The sequence below is a fragment of the Orussus abietinus genome, unplaced genomic scaffold (assembly GCF_000612105.2).
Source record: "Orussus abietinus isolate OABI.00-Male unplaced genomic scaffold, Oabi_2.0 scaffold43, whole genome shotgun sequence".
Taxonomy (NCBI): Eukaryota; Metazoa; Arthropoda; class Insecta; order Hymenoptera; family Orussidae; genus Orussus; species Orussus abietinus.
This window is the reverse complement of record NW_019394351.1, coordinates 32,086-52,834: the sequence shown is the minus strand read 5'-3', so window position 1 is coordinate 52,834 and position 20,749 is coordinate 32,086. Positions and strand designations below refer to the sequence as shown.

The window sequence follows — 20,749 nt, the reverse complement described above, 5'->3', positions numbered from 1 at the left end:
CTGGGAACAAAGGATTTTGTTAAACAACTCGATCCGACCTGGCCTTATTGGGTCTCTATCTCTCTCTCGGCACGCCTCAAAGCACGGCAGAAGAAAAAAAAAAAAAGAAAGAAAAGGAACTCGCCGGAAAGGGATCATCCATGATTCCGCGGAACCCACACAAAGAAAAAAAACAATGTCACTAAACCAAAGAAATATTTTAATGATGCCGAGAATAAATCGACTATAATATGATTGTCAGAATTCCGGATAAACGTTGCGTCCGATTTATTCGAGTTTAATTACGTTAAATAATTATTCTTTGAATTGACAGAGTATTTCCTTGGTTCATGACACTTCTCTTTCCTCCGTGCAGAAATAATCTCTAAGCGTGTTGAAAATCTGGAACACCTCCGTACGATTAACAATGTTCCTGCAAATTGGCCCCGCAAGTGCGCATAAACATCTCAATCGCAAACAAATTGTTATTATAAAATACAATTCCGTGTTAGTATAGAAAGTTCAGCGCAGGATCTGTTTACAATGAAAGGGTAGAAGCGGATCATCCAGCACTCGAGAAAATATTTCCGTACGGTCTCCGATCGATCCTAATTGATCTTCTGGTCTTCCTAGATCGACATCTCGATCTTTTAGCGACTCTTCATCTTTCATTTGCATATCTCGTGACATCTTCATTCATAAAGATCTTCCATTAACGGGCGTAGCGATCGGGATTGTCTTCGAAATCTAAAATCGATCCTTTTCGTGTTGTCTTTCATAATTATTTATCATGATTATGCGATGTAAACATGAAGTATATGTACATGTTTAGAGTAAAGAGACGCAGCGTTAATGAACTCGAGATGCTAAGATCGTTTAAAATAAACTTCGCAATTATACATAAGTAATTACAAGAGTATGCGACAGAATCCGTGCAATAATGTAGATGCACTTTACACGTGTTTAACATTCTGCGAGGATTGGTTCCCAAAATTCATCTCGATGCCGAAGAGCGACTACGGCGTATAAAAACAGTTTTTGACATAAATCTACATACATCCTTGCTTCGTTAATGCATCATGAATAATGTTTACAATGCAATGTTGAGGTTCTTCAACAATGCCTACTGAAGATATCTATCTACGTTGGATCGGGAAGAGGCTGAAGAACATCTCACGAGAGTCCTAGAGGTCGAAAAAAGTTTTTCTGGCACTCCGAGTCGGCGACCTCGACATCTGTCTGATCTGCATTTTGCTTTTCCCACTTTTTCCTCTCCCCTCGGCGAGCATCTTTTCATACTCCGCTCTTTCATACACAGTTTTATCCAGTTCTTCGCTCTTCGAGTCGTCCGAAGTAGTCGCTTCAGGGTCGATGCACTCGGCTCTAAGGTCGACATAAGTCTCAGAATCTGCATCGACCATGGCAGCCTTCAAAAGGACATTCTGGACGTCGTCGACCTTCTTCAGGAACTTGCTTCCAGGTTCCGCTAGCTTGCTGGAAGCTGGAGACCCAGTACTGGGCGACCTGGACCTAGAAGAACCCCCTTCGAAAGGATTAAGGTCCTCGTCCTTGGTGGAACTTTTCTGCTCCTTGTGGAAGGCGTTGTGGAATATGTTCTTCGGGATGGTCAGCAGCTTCGAGAAGCCTTCCTTGCCTCGGGATTTCCTGCTTTTCCTGTTACTGGACCCTGAAGAGTCGGCCAGGAAGACCTCTTTCGAGGTGTCCTCGGCTCCAAAGGTCTTCACGGTCCCGGTTTTGATGATCAGGGTGGCTTTCACAGCCTTCTCCGGCTCGACCTCTTCAGGGTCGTCGTGACTTTCTACGTCAGGCGCTTTTGGAGCTGGTCTTTTGTTATACCTCCCAGCTCTTCCAGCACTGTCCGAGTTGCTGCGCGATACTCCTGGACTGATCTCCAGGGTCGACACGTTCCCATGACTCCTTGAAGAGCTGAAGAAACCCCCTTCGACCTCCTGCGAAGAAAAAGGGTTCTCCCCCTCGCTGGAAATCTTCTCGGCGCTCCCCTTTTTCCCGACCACTTCCAACGTCTCCTGGGAGGAAACTATACTTGCCATAGTCTTGTGAGCGGTCTCCAACAGATGTTTCAGCTCATCGAACCTATTTTGACAAATCTCATCTGTGATCCTTCCAGCACTGACCTTGGGCTCCGGATTTGCAGCCATCCTCTCTTCAGGGTTCCCAAAATCCACGGAGCCTTCACCTTCACGAACTTTTTCCTGCTCCAGGAAATTCTCCGCAAGTTCAATTTTACCTTCACCCATCACATCCTCTTCAGCCTGGACATAAGCATCCTCTTCACCCTTCCCTTCGTCGATATTAATACTATTAGCCCCATTATCATCTAAATCTTGATCTAGGTGTCGCCCTTCCATCTGAAGTGTCTCTTCAATGTTAGTTCCTTGACATGCAAGTACTCCAGCGACAAATCCCGAATCCGCCCCAGCTTCCTGGTGATCTAAAACTTCCCCAGAAAGAATCTTATCACCGGCCGGCTCCTTATCAACTCCCCTCCCTGCAGCTAGCTCTTCGTCCTCCATCTTCGGCTTCTCTTCAAGGTCCACTTTCTCGTACGGGATTTCCTCGACGACGAACTGCAAGTTAGACTCCCCTTCCTGAAGTGCGTCTTCGTAACATCTTAAATCTTTGCATGCAACATCCTCAGTCGGATTAAAACACGGATTACCCCTGGGGTCTGGGAGCCGGTCGCAGGGGGTGGAGGTGCTTCCTGGAGTTTCTGCATTTTCTGGATTCTCACCACTCCTCGACCTCGACCTCGAGTTCCCCGCACCTGTTGGCTCTTCAGGGATCAAACCTCGACCTTGAAGAGGATGCTGGTTCTGTTGATGATCACAGCTGATGAGCGGCTCCAGGGAAGCTGGCCTCTCCTCTTGACCCCCTGTTTCTTGGATCTTCGACCCTGGGGCCTCGAAATCCGCTTCAGGGTCGGGGATAAAGCTCGAAGTGCTCTCTCTAAGTCCGTACCTGGATAAAGTCTCGGGGTCCAGGACTTGGGAGAGCCTCGAGATCAGGTCGAGGGCCTGATCAGCGCTCACTAAGTGCTCGATACCCGAAAGCGGGATCCGATCGAGAGGCGGGACTTCGACGATATACCCCACGTCCTCCTCCACGTCCTTTGAATCCCGGAAATCAGGAATGGAACCGGTAAATCGGGGGAAAAGATAACAGGCTGAAGGGCGACTTCACGGGGGTCGAAGGCTAAGGGTTCTTTACTCTCTTCAGGTATCAGAGCACTTACATAGATTCTTTTTTTTCTTACCTTTAATCGAGGTAAATAAAACGAAAAGAAAAGTAAGGGAAATTTCATTTTTTTTTGTTAATGCCATTTCGACCCCCGGTAGAAGACAAGGGAAATCGCTACCTGTGTAACGTGCAACACATTCAATCTAATGGATCATAAATAATGTCCACCTTATAAGAAATGAAATTTCCCATTAACATATAAATAGGTCTTCTCGTAGTTAAACAGCAAGAAAAATTGCCATCCATTGCACTGCTTGATCATCCCATATTTATATATACATGATGCAATTTTCTGAACGAATCCTCGCGGCCGCCATTTTGGAACCGCTTAAGGTGGACAAAAAAACCGTAGGCTTAGTTTTCACGGAATACTTAATGCACGAACTAAATACGTGGTTTTATCAACCTCCCAGTGTAAACATAGTTGTACCGAGGAGGTACGATACGAATCTCTGACTTTGCAAACGATGTTACACGCCATCCAGGTAGTTAATAAAAGGGCAATGGAGGGTCTGCAGGGTCTAGGTAAAAAAAAAAAAATTCGTCACTTTTTGGGGTATGTCGGGGGTACCAACCTCTGGCGTCTTCTTCGTAGTAGAGCGTGGCTTGGTGCGCGTCCTGGCGCCGACGCTCGACGTCCTGACGAGGCTTTCAGCTTGTGACGTCCCTCGATGCGTCTGCAAAGCTTCACCGCTGCTGTAGCCGCTGGATATGTCGTCCGATGACCTAATGTTACTGTAATAAAGAATAAAAAATAAATAAATACCTAAGCCTGAATTGTTACGTCTTATTCCATTGACCCTGTTTAAAAAAAACAATGCGTGCGTCGCCGGACACACGACCTAAGTAGCAATTTGACCTTCAGCAAGTAAAGACGGAGCTTCTATTCCCAAATTGAAAGGTCCAGCTTCGCAACTTATCGGGTTTATTTCCTTTTCACTTTCACTTACATTACTTTCCATTGCATATGTATATACAGCCTGATATATTCACCAATATGCACGCGAAAGTCGATGCAAAATAGTACTCAGCACTCTCTAATATACACACTCGCGCACTACGGAAGAAGACTAATACAGGTTCGCTCGGGTCGGTGTGGGTAGCGGTATGTCGCCGCGTTGCTATGACGACGCCCACCCGCCCGCCCGCCATATCCTATTATATACGCGCCGTACGGGATAGATGACGTCACAGGCTTGGAATGCGGGAAAGAGAGAGGGGATACATTCCAATGCCTAACGTTTTTTCGTTACGTTTCATCTTTTCCAGGATTTTACTTCGAAAAATGGCCGCCACGAGCGTTGGTGATAAAACCCCGTTTTATTTCAATTGAAATGTCGGTAAAAAAATATTATAATGACTCACTAACACTGACGAAAACGTTCATAGGGAATTATGTCAAAATGATCACATGATGAGAGGAGGTCAGAATGGAAAATCTCACCTTAAGCTAGTAATTGGCTCCCTAGGCCTTGGTTGCCTCACGTCGACGTCTACTTCTGAAAAGTACATCTCGACCCGGTTGCTGCTCGACTGAGTTCTCCGGGGACTGTACCCCCTTCTGCCCACGTTTTCCCTTCGACGAGGTTCCACTGGAAAATTGCGAAATTAGATGAAAAACATTCCTCAACATTTCCCTCTTGCTTAAGGCGATGTCAAAGAGGTCTCGTTTATGAAACATTTCTCCGAACTGGGGGCACCGAATCGTTTCAAACCCTACAACCCTAATGCGAAGGCTATAAGGAAGGTCTCTTCGCCCATGAAATTTCATTATTTATACAAAATGTTAAAAATATCTAAGAAAATGTTTATACAACTGAAATTCGGAGCACCCGGTTTGGAGGAAAATCTTATTTCATTCTAAGTTCTTTCGTATCACCTTAGCCAATATTATATACGTAGAATGATTCTAAAAACATCCGCTAGGAGAATTACTTTGCCAGGGGGCGGGAAAATTTAAATGAAATTCATATCTAGAGTTGAGAGGTGAAACAACCGAAGTGCACAAATTGTATGCATCATTGTGGAATTACAACGAACCTTGCAAGTCCGTCTCGTCTCGCGAATTGGACATGTTTCTATTCTCGTCTTCCTTTTCGCCGGTTAAATCGCTCAGACTGTAGCTCTTCCTAAGCTGCTGGACCAATCCGCCTCCGCCCTGAAATCCGCAAAGGTCGATTATAAATCCGCGCATATCCGCCCAGCCCGACAGCATCCTTGCAAGCCAAGTGAGATAAAAACAAAAGAGTGAGGAGAAAAAAAAACGCTTACCAAACAAAAACGTGTTAATTGTGTTATCTCGCCGTCACCAGTGCGCATCTACATTCCTAACAGTCGCTCTAATCCCTCATTAGGAATTCCTTTGCAGAATAATTCCCGAGTCTCAGTTTCGTGCCGCTTCTCTCTCCCTCCCTCTCTCTCCGACTTATACAAGAAACAAACCATGAAGCAGTATAAGGAGACATAACCTCAATGGTCGGTTCCACGGAAAGTGGCCCCAAAATCGGGACCCAGGATCTCAGAATTTCGCCGATCTTAACGACGCTAGCGCCACTCGCGGAAAATGAGGGAACTCCAATCTACGTCACCAAAGCATTTCCTACCGACGTGAATGACCTAAAATGCTTTTAATTTTACAATTAAGGTACGCAAGAGCGAAAGGACGATCCGCGGATTTTAATCATGTGCCTAAATAATAACAATTGTATTTCCTTTGTAGATTGACGCGATTACGGTTAATTTTTCTCGATGAACCAATGCAGCGTGAATAAATTTAGCGGGCGAGGTGCATTAAAGAGTTTGTACTCGAGACGATATTAATAATTAATAATTAATTATTAAATGTAACAGAGAAGCGGAAGCGACGCCGGGATAGGAGGAGGATAGATGGTAACTTTTGGTGCGCATCCAGCAAAAAGCGAAGAAGTTTTTTGGCGACAATTCGGTACTTGTACCCGGAAGTACATACATTACGAACAAGTACATGTACACGTTAACAAGGCTGGGCAAAGTTTCGGTACTTCCTGGCCGCCAAAAATCTCCCCGAATGAGTGCTCCTCGGCTTCTGGGCTATTTAAAATGCGTTTATTTGATAGTGCTGATAAGGCGACGAGAAATCCTCGCAAGTTGGGCATCTTTGGGACGTGGGTATAAAAACTCCTTAAAAGCTAGGTCCGCATTCGAGACCATTAATGTAACGATTAATTGAATCGACATGTACCACACGCTTTCACAAAAGAAAAAAAAAAAAAGAAATTCAGACCCTTCATATTCCCAAAACGCGCATCTATTTTTTTTAACAATTTTCTAGTTCTAGTCTAAGCTAAATAAAGTTTCATAAATATTTTCCATTTTCATATGTAGAACGACCTTTTTGCATCCCCCTTAACAGTGGAAACAGAGACTGAAATTTAATATAAATTTATTATAAAAATTAATTATTCCCAGCTTTTGGACCTATCCCATGACATCATTTTTTTTGTTAAACTCGCACCGTTTATTTCACCGTTTACACATGGAAATTAATTAATACATCTTTCAGGCTAAGATATGATAAGGATGTAAAAGCGTGTGTACATTACAGTGTTCGAAGGCACTCTACGGTACACGATTTCCTACAATTCTAATTCCGGGGACCCTGGTCTCCGTGATAAGAGCAGTCTTGTAATTTCATTGGTTCGCTTCCGTTAAAGTATATGGTACATACACGCACACACACACACACATTCTGGTATACTCAATGGGTAGATATAGAAAAATCGGGGTGGTCGTAAGAAAGGAAAAAAAATAAATAAAAATAAAGACCAACCACTATACCACTTAAATTCTACATTCCGTTACGCATAATTTGACTCGCGATAATATTAAGGTGATATGGAAGGGACATTATGTATACATGAAACGTGAAAATATTTATAAAACATTTCTCCAAACTGGGTGCACCGAATCATTTGGAACTTTAACACGTGATTAAATAGGCCTTAAAGAAGAATGCAATGCTCATGAAATTTCACTTTTTATAAAGAAATTTTTTTTTATTTAGCGTAGACTAGAACCAGGATCACACTTTTTTATGAAAAATGAAATTCCACGAGCATCGGGTTCTTCCTTAGGGCCTTCATAATCACGTGTTAATGTTTCAAATGATTCGGTGCACCCAGTTTGGAGAAAAGCTTTATATTTCGACGGTTTGTTACATAGAATGACCCTTTCACATCGCCTTAATTAGGTAAAACATAACACTCGTTACAGCTACGAGAAGAAAAACACGCATTAATTTATCATAGACAATCGATAATCATAAGTCTTATCAGTATCCGCGTTGAGACAGAACATCCGGTATCTCTGCGGAAATTTAAATCTAATACACAATACAATTTTTGTTTAAATACTATATTCCTTATTATCGAAACACTCCTTAAGGGGATGTGAAAGTGGCATCCGAAAGCTCAATTGTTTATGACTCTTTTCTCCAAATTGAGAGTACCAAATCGTTTCAAACTTTACAACGTGAACATGGAGGCCATAAAGAAGGTCCTATCAGTTATGAAAATTGATTTTTTATTTAAAATTTTGAAAATGTATACAAACCAATTTTTTAAAAATGCAAATCTTATCGGTGTCAAGACCTTCCTTATGGCCTCCGCATTCACAATGTCAAGTTTGAAAGAATTCGGTACACCCAGTTCGGAGAAAAGTGTCATAAGCGAGACCTCTTCGACGCGACTTTCGCACCGCCTTAAAATTAGATACAAAACCGACTTAATATTTCCGTAAATGTGGATAGATGTCGATCTGCGCGTCTCACCGGAATATTAAATATTTGGCGCGAGACTCTACCGAGTTTCTTAATATAAAATGATGTTCGTCATTCCCGCCAAGCGTACAATTAATCGTCGACATTAGATATCGATTAATAATGACTACGTGTAGAAAGGATGGAATTATTCCGGCTTGTGTATGTATATCACACTTCAAATGATTAATACGAAAAAGAAAACGGTATCTTGAGGCATCTAACATGGAAGATATATCAAGCCGGAATAATAATCCAATAAGAATAATTGTTTATGTGATGTCTCTCAAGATGGGTCGTGCGTTTCGATCGCCATCGCGAGCGTTTCGCGTCCTTTTTTCTTTTTTTTTTCCGCGTATATTTTCGACCGCCGCGTTTTTTTTAAACGCCTTCTCCCCCAGGGAAAATGCAAATCAGTCGATTGTATATTTTTTTTAGCCTTTTTCTAGTTTTATAAATAAAATTCAGGGCGTACTTTCTAAGCTGAGTTCAAGATGGATTTGTTGCACGAGGACATTAAGGCGATATGAAAGTTGTATATATGGGATCAGGTGAATTATGAAAGTTTTCATCGAATCGTTTGACATTTCATCACGTGAATGTGGAGGCTCCACGAAAGGCCTTGCACCCAGAAAAATTTCATTTTTTTTCTACGAAATTTTGTAAAAATTGTTAATTAAATATATCACCTTAAGGTGACATGAAAGTGCCATCCGAGGACGTAATTATTTATGAATTTTTTTTCTCTGAACTGAGTGTACCGAATTGTTTCCAGCTTGACCATGTGACACCTTTAAAATGTCATTTTTATATAATGTTTAGAAACAAATTTTAAAAAATTAACCTTCATGGGTGTCAAGATTTTTTATAGGACCTCAATATTCTCAGGGTAAGTTTCTAACGATTAGGTACATTCAATCCAGAGACAAATTTCATAAACAAGACCATTTGAACGTCACTTTTGCATTACATTTCGTGCAACAATACGATCGTGATTTCTGTCCATCGGATGAAAAAAAAATTAAAAAAAAAAGAAAAACAGCGATCGATCGGTCAACTGTCTCGAGATATATCGGTAACTTACACACAAGAAAAGGATAAGATCGCGATCTGGTGACGTCGCTTTCTAAAAAAATCACACGTTTGCCCGTTTCGAGAGACAGGTATGCCGATAACAGGTGGATCGAAAAGAGACGAAGAGAGGATAGGAGAGATAACCTTAAAAAACAAAGTCCAAGTTAAATAATTCTTTGCGATTGGTCTCATCCATTAAGGCTTTCCTCAACTGTTTCCGAAACCCCCTTGGCTCTCTCTTCCTCCTCGTTGATTTCAGGATTTTGTATTTTATAAATTCCCTAGATGGCATATTAATCGAGGGATTAAGTTAACTTTGGGACTCTCCTGCCGATTTTCTCCGATTTGGATCCCTATCTTTGTCTTTGAGAGCTGTAATTCAGTCTAGGTACTTGCTTTCTCAATATTGGAACCTGAAGCATGTAGTGCTTAAGATGGCTCGAGATTGAATCTTAACCTTAAAAGAATAGGGATAAATTAAGCTGTTTCTAAAACCTGCTAGTGGAAATTCCCTTTCGATACACTTGATAGATGTAATGTACCGTTTGCATCGATAAATCTGTTTTAGGATTGAAGAATCGAAGATTTGAGCAGCGCGCCAGCGCCGACAACGCTTCTGGCGGTGACAGAGGAAACTATCCGGCCATTGTCGAAAATCCCTGGTAAATATTAACGACATGGCTTGAGATGTGATTTATGCAATAACCTGCGTCCCTTGAAACGGAGTTCCTAGCCAGGGAATCCCGGCCAGAGACGATTGAGCTGCCATCTGGTTTAGAACAAGGAATCTTCCCAAAACGTACAATATCCTTTTACATCTCCTTGAGAAACCTACTTTAGAGCCTATAAGATTTTTCTATAAACCGTCGCACATTGTTTGTATTTTACAATTTCACGCCAAAGACTTTTTGCGAGGAACAATGTTCTACTAATAGTGGAACCCGAGATGGAACAGTGACGCACTTCGAAGCGAGCGTTAGCTGCCCCTAACGCGCCAGTGGCGACCCTCAACGTCGGAACTTCCAACTTCCTCGCGAAAAGTTATTCTCGATTCGACAACGTCAATAATCGCATACATCTCTATAAAAAAAAAAAAACCCGGTTTCGAAAATTTTCCAGACATTTGTACAAATCATCGCTCATTGCTTATATTTTACAATTTCATGCCAAATACTTCCTTAAGAGGAATGTATTTACTAATAGTGGAACTCGCGATGGAAGAGGTGCGCACTTCTAAGACGAGCGTTAGCTGTCCCTAACGCGCCTCTAAGCTCTGAACCTCCCCTTGAAACTTCATTCTCAATCCGCAAACCCCTAAAACAATACTCCAGGCATAAAACAGTCCTCAAGAAAACAATCAAAACTCCCCCTCGACGGACAAAACCAGCAAGTCCCGACTGCCTAACCTCAAAAATCCTCTAATTTGAGGTTGCCGAGGTCGCGACAGCTCGACTCGCATTTAAATTAACTCCCCAAAACATTCTCCGATCATCCCCGACAAAATCTACTCGACAGTAGGATCGTCGCTAAACTCGGGGTCGAAGTTCTTCACAACGGCCTTCCTGTTCTTGACCCTAGTCCTCCGTCCGTCCTTTTTGGCCTTCTGTGGTTTCTCGTCGGGGACCTTGAAATTCTGGTCATTCTCCTGGACGCCCTCGGGACTCTCCTCGTCCTCATCAGTGGAGAGGTCGGCCAGGAGAGCAGACCTCGCGTCCGCTTCGTCTCGCGTCTCCGCGTCGACTGACCAGGTCTCGCTCCTAGTGCGCCTTTTATAGTCCTGCGGGGTCGCCTTGGGCTGCGCCTGCGCATCCGGGCTGTCGGTCCCAGGTGGCGTCTCGGTCTCCCGTGACGCACTGCGGTTGGCTAAGCTAGAAATCGCCGAGTCTGATTGGCTGGCGGGGAGGGCAGTGAGGGTGATCGGGACTGCACTCGGGAGGTTCTGCCGTCGGGCGAAGTCGGGTGACGTCGGGCGGCCTCGCGCGTACGCCGGGTCACGTGACCCGCGACGGTGGCGCTCGGGGCCACGCGCGGCGGATGAGAGAGCGAGCGAGAGCGATGCGGGCGAGCGGGTGAGTGAGCGAGATGGGGTTAGGTCGCCGCCGGCGGAGTTTTCAGGCGGGTCCACAATCGGAGGTCCAGGATCGTGTGCGGCCAGTTGGCGATCGGCGCGGGAGGTGGAAATAAATAAACGTAAAATGAATTAGTTCGGTTGCGTGCGGCTGCCTTAGGCGGTGCGTGGCCCGCGGGGGTGAGCTTGGAAGGTTAGGTTAGGTGCACGGGAGCCACGGGATTTTGGCCTAACTTTAGCAGCAGGTCTGCTCTAAGCGGGCGGAGGTTCATTTCAGAATTACAACAATAAGCACTTAACCAAGTAACGGATCTCACGGGGGAACAAACGTAAGTTCGCAAACTAGATGTCTGGCCAGGGTCGGGTAAGTAACATAACCATTACTAGGTATTTTACTTTACATATTCCATACCTGATGTAAATTACATGAATATATTACATTAATGTGGCACTTTGTTTCTACAGCACCTGTTCCTGATACGCTTAAGGTGAAGTGAAACACGCCGAGGAACTTGATCGACATCGGTGAAAAAGGTTCTTCTAAATACCTACGTTGCCGACCTTCGTTTTTATATCGACAGTTGTCTCGAACTATATTCAGTATTGTACTAAATGGCATACTCTATGTGTCGTTATCGCACAATAATTGTAAAGAAATCGATGTAAAACTCCAGAAACCCCCTGGATTCGTGGTTCCCGAGGCCCTAATGGACTGCAGAGGGACACCCTGCGCCATCTGTGATTTTCATGTCAACTAAATTTTCACTCCGAGACCTCATTACCATCGTTTTAGCATAACAGCGAAAAAGACACTTTTTTTGCCTTTATCCCGTTCAAATGCGAGTTTCTTCGATTACCAGTGTTCTAAATTGTCGTACAATTGTACTGATACTTTCGTTTCTCATATCAGACCCTTCAATAATTGGATATCGATCGAAATATGAGAGCTCGACGTCATTTGTTTCCTGGTCTGCGCTAAGTAAAAAAATTCTTTCTAAAAGTCCAAATTTTAAAAGTGTCGGGATAATTCCTAGGTGCTGACGAGTCATGTGCTAAACTTTCCCTAAAAGGTACCCTTAAAAGAAAAAAGTTTCTTATTCGAATCAACTGATTTGAGTGGGAGGTTTCACTTCACCTTAAAATTCAACATTTTCCATGGAATGTTAAGCCTGGATCTTTTTAATGGTTTGCTCCGACTTGTCATTCCTTATTCCCTTTTTTTTTTTTTAAGATTTCCGTTACATGATTAAATTTATACTCATTCTGAAACGCTCCTGGTCTGACAGATATCTGATGAATGTCTGGCATGTTTGTGTGGACATGCTCAAAATGTACACCGTTTAAATGTAATATCGTAATTTTATGACGTTTTCGGCGGAAGCTTTGTCATGTTCTCAAAAAAAAAAAAAAACGTGTAATATGCATTACAAATCTCGGAGATATGTGTAATGCTACTAATGTGCAATTTTGTAAGCTGGTAACATGTACGATTATCTGTTTATATTAAATTTATATTAAATTTGTAGTACCTTATATGTGGATAATTTTACCTACCTACAAACATACCACCTTAAAAGCGTATGGATTTCATGAATATTATTAACGGTGTAAGTGCAAACAAAATGTGCGGAGGAAATAAATGAATATAAAAGACGTAGAGAACTAAATAGCGTAACTGAATTGAAAATATTAAAAAAAATAATAATAACGTTTACACATTTCATTACTCTAAGGTGGAAGGTCAGATGTTGAACATGTTTCATTATTGACAAACCCTAATAACAAGATTTTTCATTTCCTGCAGTATATATATAAATATATAGTATGATTTGAGATTTTGCATGAAAAATTACCGCAGGACAATTTCTTAACTACCATCGAGTTGAAGAAAAATGAACGAACGATTATGAAATTAGTCCGAGACTTCTACCTTGAGGTAATCGCAAATGATACCCTGCAGATCCAAAGCCAGAATCCAACAGAAATCTGCAAATTTGCACTAAGCAGCAGACGTTACTACTAAAGCATTATATATATAAAAAAAAAGATTCATGAAATACATTAAGTCGAATGTTGAACATGAAATGCTAATGCTACAGCTGCAATTCATAAATGACATTCAGAAGTGGTGAAGATCTATTTAATTAGAGATCCGTACGCAGAGTTTGACTAAGACTCGAAATCTCCGTCTTTGCAGTTGAGGGAGGTCAGGCATTAAACGGAAATTTAATTTGACAACTTCCTGCAAAAAGACTCCCTTCCAGCGTGCCTAGTCCAATTGATAGTTTCGTAGGAAATCTAATTACTTCCTGCTGTATTATACATTCGTTAAGGGTATTCATGACTGTCCATTGACTTTCAAGACAGGACGAAGAAACAGTGGCGACATCTTTTTTATCTATCACGGCCCTGAAATAAATCCCTAGGCCCGATTCTCACCTTAATTCACAATCAATTGACGTTTAACATTTTCAATTACAGTTAGCAATTCCGGGAAAGAAAAAAAAAATTATTTATCCAACCTGACACGTCGGATTAAGCTTTGCAGATAAATATTTATAATTGAAATCCCGCATAATTTAAATCGCATTTGTAAACTGACTGTCATTATGAATTGCAGCCTGCGTGTACGTGCCATGCCGAGAAAATTACCTTGATCGCCGTCTGCATCAGCACCGTGGTGGCATAATTGACACCCTTGGTGCCCAGGTGTAACACCGCAGTGTACCCCTGTTCGGTAGCACGTGTAAGGGCTTCGTCAATTTCCGCTTCTCTGCGCACCAAGGCCGGATGTACGAATCTCCGATAAAGGATGCTGGAGCCTTTCGTCGCAGGACTCAGAAGCCAGAGCACCAGGATGATCTTGATCTCATAGTAGAACGGGAACCTGGACGGAAAAAAAGAGACATTTAACCCTTGAACACGGAGCCATTTCGACATATGGGCGAAATTCCTCTGACCGTGCAGGGAATATTGGACCAAACGTCGGGCGCCTTTAGGCGCTCTTAGTAGCCAAAAGGTTAAATAATATATTTCTCTGGTTAAATGGATTTTCATTTTCGCAGTGTAGAGGAAAACCTCCGTTAAATCTCGATTACAAGGTGTTTCTATTTTTGTATCGCATTGAAGTCGCCGTTAACCCGTTGAGCACGGAGCCGTTTTGACACATGGGCGAAATTCCTCTGACCGTGCAGGGAATATTGGACCAAACGTCGGGCGCCTTTAGGCGCTCTTAGTAACCAAAGGGTTAAATCGTTTATTTAAGGTGATATGAAAGTGTGGTATATACATAACAGAAAGTGAAAATATTGATAAAACTGATCTCCAAGCTGGGTGCATCGAATCATTCTTCACCACGTGGTTATGAAAGCCCTAAGGAAGAACGCGATGCTCGTGAAATTTCATTATTCAAGAAAAATTCTTTTTTATTTGACCTGAACTAGAACCAAGATCACATTTTTTTTTTTGTGAAAAATTAAATTTCACGAGCAGTTACTTCCTTAAGGTCGTTCATGATTACGTGCTGAAGTTTCAATCATATCACCTTAAGGAGGGAATGACATCCCCACAGATGAGCCCCAAAGAAGACATTTTTGACTGGTCTTTCTAATTAAAAAGAAATCCGCACTGTCTCATTTCTTTTTTCAAAGAAACCATGATCTCGATCAACCCTGGTCGGATATCATCTTCCGTGGGTAGCAACCTGCTTCCACGATGCAGCTTCTCCCGGCCAATGGAGAATTCCTAAAGTCTAATTTCGGGCGACATAGATACGAGGCTTGGGTTCACTCTTGAGGATTCTCCCGGACCGCGAAACCGTCTCTCCCTTTCTCTCCCTCTCTCCGTATCTCTCTCCATCTTCCTGGCAGACCCCTCGAGGAAGACTTCCGTGCCAGAAAGCCCCGGCACCCGGGTGCTCGGATTACACCAAAAAGGAAGCATCTCGCGTTATTTATGGTCCCTCCGCAAACTTTCACCCTGCCTTCCTACGGAGAATCCTCGGCTTCGGCCGAATGCTCCCCGAGGAAGGCATCCGGGACGGAAATAGGATTCGGACAAAGAAAAGTGCACAAAGAAACGATCGCCGACCGCCCAAATGACCCAAACGCGATCCCTTTTCAAAAGGCCCCTCTTGAGATAAATACTCCTCCCTTCATATTTCAATTATTAATGACGCGCGATAAACGTGTATTTAAAGAAAAAAAAAATATAGAAAAAATAATTCCCTTTGATCTTGCGAGTCAGGGCATTTTTTTACTCATTTTTTAGGGCAATCTCGATATTAATTTCATCGATTTATCTATGAACTTCGTGATAGTAAAAAATACTATTCCCTTCATATTTCAATTATTAATGACACGCGATATGCGTGTATGTTGGAGTTCCTTGCCAGCAAATATCTCATTACATAATTATACGCAAATAAAATGTATAAAATTTAACAGAGAATTGTAATTGCTAATAAATACACAAAAAATAGTGCCTTTGTGTCTTCGGTCTTATCATTTCAATGAATCATCATCTTCCTATATTGATACTCTGAGGAAACTTGATTTATTGGATAGATGCTCACCACTCAGAAAGTTTCGACCTCCTTGCCAGCAAATCTCTTTACATAATTACACGCAACACGACAAAAGGATATTGCAACATTTAATAACGTGTACCGAGGCGGGACGTTGGTCAATGGCACTATATGTGGACCGAAAAGGGAGGACGTTGAAAGAAAAAAATAAATAAAGATGGCGAAAAAGCCTTGAATCCTTACCAAAAACTGAAGAAGACGTCCGTGAAGGTCTCCGCCGAGGAGAAGAGTGCAAATACGATCCAGTACATCATCCATTTTACCTGGAAATTAAAAATCAAATTACATCGACTCAGCCGACCGAAAAGCCAATTGAAGGTAACAAAATGGCATTCGTCACCTTCAAAATCACGATCGGTCTAATACAACGTTAATAAAATATCCCAATCTTGTAACATTTTTACGGAAGTTCTATTAACGTCATATTTCAATTTTACATTTTATTTATATATTTCATTTGGCAAGTACACATATCATAGAAAAGAAGAAGTAACCACAGTTTGCGTAATAACTAATATACTTGACAGGTAAAATAATTAATTCAGAATCATGGTGTAGAAATTAAGGTGATATGAAAGTCAAAATATTTATAAAACATTTCTCCAAACTGGGTGCACCCAATTATTTAAAACTTTAACACGTGATTATGGAGGCTCTAAGAAGAACGCGCTGCCCGTGAAATTTCATTTTTCGAAAAAAAAAAAAAAAGAAACAACAGAAAATCATTTTTTGGTTCTTGTCCGAGATAAGTAGAAAATTATATCTTGAAAAAAGGAAATTTCACGAGCAGCGGGTTATTCCTAAGGGCCTCCATAATCACGTTTCAAAGTTTCAGATAATTCGATTCACCCAGTTTGAAAAAAAGTTTTATAAATATCTTGACTTTTTCATACGTACATACACCACACATTCATATCACCTTAAATGACCCTTAATTTATNCTCATCGAGGTACTTCAAGGGTGCATCATACACCAGCCTTCAATTCCTCGAACATGATCCTCTCTAAACCACTCCGAGCAAGAAAAACACTGATAAGATTCCTCCTGGTATTACTTAAGACATATATATTACGTACATATATATCCAAGACGTATATAAGATGTATAAGACGTAGTTAAACGCACTCTTGGCGGTGTTTTTTTATTTTTACGGAGTTTTCAGCTTCTTCAAGTTTGCTTTTAATGGCTACAAGATCTCCCTTGACTTGTTCCTCATTTTAGGCACCTAAAATCTGCCAGCTGATCATCAACAAATTCTTGTTGACCACCTCTTTTGTAAAATGTTCATAATACTGAACCTTCTTTAACCTCTCTGTTAAAATCTGCCTTTAATATCATTATTTCTCATTTTAGGTACCTGAAGAGCACTCTCGCTAACAACCTTTTCCAAGGACGTTTCCACCTCAAAAAAGTCCCTCCTCAACCTTGTTCTTCCATTCAGGTACCAGCACTTATTCAGGTACCAACACTTATTCAGGTACCAGCACTTATCCAGGTACCAGCAATTCTTCAGGCACCGAATCTCCAATTCACTTCCGCCATCTTTCTTTCCCCTTTACTCCCAAATTCCCTAAATTTCCCCAGCACCTTAAAAAGATCCCCCCTCAACTTCTTCCTCGATTCGGGTACCAAACTTCAGGTACTCAGTTTCCGACACACTCTTCAACCGCTCACTCAGTATGTCCAGCCGCCCCAGGTTACTCGGATTAATGATTAAAAGCCCTTTCACTCTTCATTTCAGGTACTCGAAAAAGTGCTTCGGGAACCTGAGGGCGAAACTCACGACCACGAAGAGCTCGTTCCCGGCCATCCAGCTTCCAGGCGCAAACTAAAGAGCTTTCCTTGGCGAGGGGTCCACTCTCGTGACCGGCTTTGGGAACTATTTTCGCACTCGTTAACGCGCGCACGCCCTGGGACGCCCCGGGACTAGTGATAGGGTTAAGATGATTTAAGGTGATATGAAAGGGTCACTCTATATATATGAAATGTTAAAATAGTTATGAAACTTTTCTGCAAACTGGATACACGCACGCCCTGGGTAGTCCCTAGACTGGTGATAGGGTTAAGATGATTTAACCCTTGAACCACGGAGCCATTTCGACATAAGGGCGAAATTCCCCTGACCGTGCAGGCAATATTGGACCAAACGTCGGACGCCTTTAGGCGCTCTTAGTAGCCAAAAGGTTAAATCGTTTGTATAAGGTGATATGAATGGGTCACTCTATATATATGAAATGTTAAAATAGTTAAATTTTCCATTCCGCGTGAATAAATTCGCCTCTCTTCAGGTACTCACGTATTCCTTGACGTTCTTCGTCCTGTATATATATAATAAAACGTACTTCGTCCATAATGTATAAAATAAAAAGATAAAATAAGAGCGTAATGAAAAAAAAATAAATAAAAATTTTCCATTCCCAGTGAATAAATTCGCCTCTCTTCAGGTACTCACGTATTCCTTGACGTTCTTCGTCCTAATGGCCTTGTAGGAGGCATAGGCGGGGTAGAGGGTGCCAAAGACCAATCTGAAAATCGGATAGATGAGGAGATAAGTGAGCGACCTCGGCATCAGGATCGCCAGGGTCAAGGCCACGATCCCAAGATTGGCCAAGGTCAGTTTGATAGGCAGCCTCTCGAGAGTATCCCGTGCCCAGGTCATCGACTTCCGGTTAAAGATCCGCGAAACGCCCATCCGCCTGGCCATAGCGTCGACTTCCGGATGGCGACCTCGACGTCGGTCACCGAGGTCGACCTCGTTGTCGAGGTCGCAGACGTCGACCATCGACGGACACTCGCTCGTGGAGTCGGTCATCGTCGGGTCCTCGGGGGGCCCTCTTCGACGAGGAGGAGGGAGGGGACTCCGGGGGTGGACCACCGAGGTCGATGACTTAAGGTCGGACAGAGGCATTAGAGGTCTCGTATTGAGAACTTTGGATCTTTCGATCAAAATCGATCCGTGAATTCGCAACTCGACGACACATTAAAGGTCCCACTGCCTTTGAAGGTGATTTGGGGTTTTAATATTTGAAATCGAGGTCGAGGTCAACTCATCGATTCGCAACTCGACGACGCGTTAAAAGTCCCACTGCTTTTGGAGGTGGTTTGGGGTTTAAATATTTTGACAGAGGTCGAGGTCGAGCTCTAGGACGAGGTCGAGGTCATCAGGTTAATTCGCAACTCGACGACGCATTAAAAGTCCAGTTGCCGTTGGAGGTGATTTGCCGCTTAAATAATTTGGTCGAGGTCGAGGTCGAGGTCGTCACGTAACTCGTAATTCGATGATGCATCGGGAATTGCCTTGATCTAAAGATCTAAACATTAAGGTAGTCCCGATTTCAAGGCTAAAATTAAGGTCATCAAATAGCCTCGAAATATGTCGATTATTAAATCCAGATATAAAATCATTAGACGTATTATCAATTCAGAAATAATTTCTAGGGTATGGGAGGTCGAGGTCGATGCCTGACTTAAAGGGAAAGATAAATCGAGGTCGCAATTTAGGATCAGAATACCGAGCTTCGATTGAAGGGAGAGAATTCGATCGACCCCTTTTTGTCTTCGAGGTCGCACTAATTTGTTCATTAAATATTACGGATTTATGCGATTAACTTGAGGTCAGGAAAATGCCTCGGGAGTGTATTTTCATTACGGGTATGTAAATGCAGGAGATATACTAATTAAAGTGCCGACAAGTTAGAGTCTTAATGAAGCCTTGCCAGGTTCGGACTAATGAGTTAATTCGCCAGGACGAGGTCACCAGCTGACCTTCGCTAATTAGAAAATTAATTGATCCTTTATGACTCTTCGTCATTCGTTAAACCACTGATGGGGCGAAAGTAACGAGAAATATCGCTCGAGTGCCCCATTTCTTTTTTCCGCTCCTTTTGCGTTATTCTTAATTTTCAGTTCCCTGATTCGTAATTTTTTGCGTTTTTTCTTTTATCTCCAGGAGGCTCTGTAACCCTGAAGAGGTGCTTTGGTTGCGACGCAGCTTGGCTAAAATTGGAGTTCGATGAATCAGAGTCAGTGCCTTGGATCAGCTGATACGTGAGTTCAAAAGTCAAGCGTTGGAAAAACTGTAAGACAATGTAAAGAAAAGAAAAAGAAAGTAAAGTGGCGATGTTCTCTTTTTCGCCCTATTGTCAGAAGCATTCGCGTTCTTCATGAGTTATCAGTCGTTGAACCTCTTCGGCCATCTTCTTCGAGGTCGTCGACCCTGAAGAGCCATTTTTTTCGTAAAGATGGTTACCTCTCAGTGGTTTTATCGGGAAGACTCAAGGTTAATAATCACGATTCGTTATTAATTCTCAGCCCGGAAGAGTTCAATCTTCTGCTGCTAATTACCTCATCGAGGTACTTCAAGGGTGCATCATACACCAGCCTTCAATTCCTCGAACATGATCCTCTCTAAACCACTCCGAGCAAGAAAAACACTGATAAGATTCCTCCTGGTATTACTTAAGACATATATATTACGTACATATATATCCAAGACGTATATAAGATGTATAAGACGTAGTTAAACGCACTCTTGGCGGTGTTTTTTTATTTTTACGGAGTTTTCAGCTTCTTCAAGTTTGCTTTTAATGGCTACAAGATCTCCCTTGACTTGTTCCTCATTTTAGGCACCTAAAATCTGCCAGCTGATCATCAACAAATTCTTGTTGACCACCTCTTTTGTAAAATGTTCATAATACTGAACCTTCTTTAACCTCTCTGTTAAAATCTGCCTTTAATATCATTATTTCTCATTTTAGGTACCTGAAGAGCACTCTCGCTAACAACCTTTTCCAAGGACGTTTCCACCTCAAAAAAGTCCCTCCTCAACCTTGTTCTTCCATTCAGGTACCAGCACTTATTCAGGTACCAACACTTATTCAGGTACCAGCACTTATCCAGGTACCAGCAATTCTTCAGGCACCGAATCTCCAATTCACTTCCGCCATCTTTCTTTCCCCTTTACTCCCA

The 20,749-nt window shown here is 42.3% G+C and overlaps 1 protein-coding gene across 1 annotated transcript; it reads right to left on the bottom strand.

Annotated features, from left to right (window-relative positions):
- Positions 1 to 7: 7 nt before the first annotated feature.
- Positions 8 to 20,126, bottom strand: LOC105703570. The gene is made up of 7 exons (XM_023431946.1): positions 18,234 to 20,126; positions 15,964 to 16,043; positions 13,848 to 14,082; positions 5,299 to 5,416; positions 4,703 to 4,850; positions 3,834 to 3,993; positions 8 to 3,128 (listed from the first exon to the last, which is right to left on the bottom strand). Exons 1-7 carry the CDS (start codon positions 18,687 to 18,689, stop codon positions 1,164 to 1,166), a joined length of 3,162 nt encoding a protein of 1,053 aa, XP_023287714.1. The 5' UTR covers positions 18,690 to 20,126; the 3' UTR covers positions 8 to 1,163.
- Positions 20,127 to 20,749: the final 623 nt, after the last annotated feature.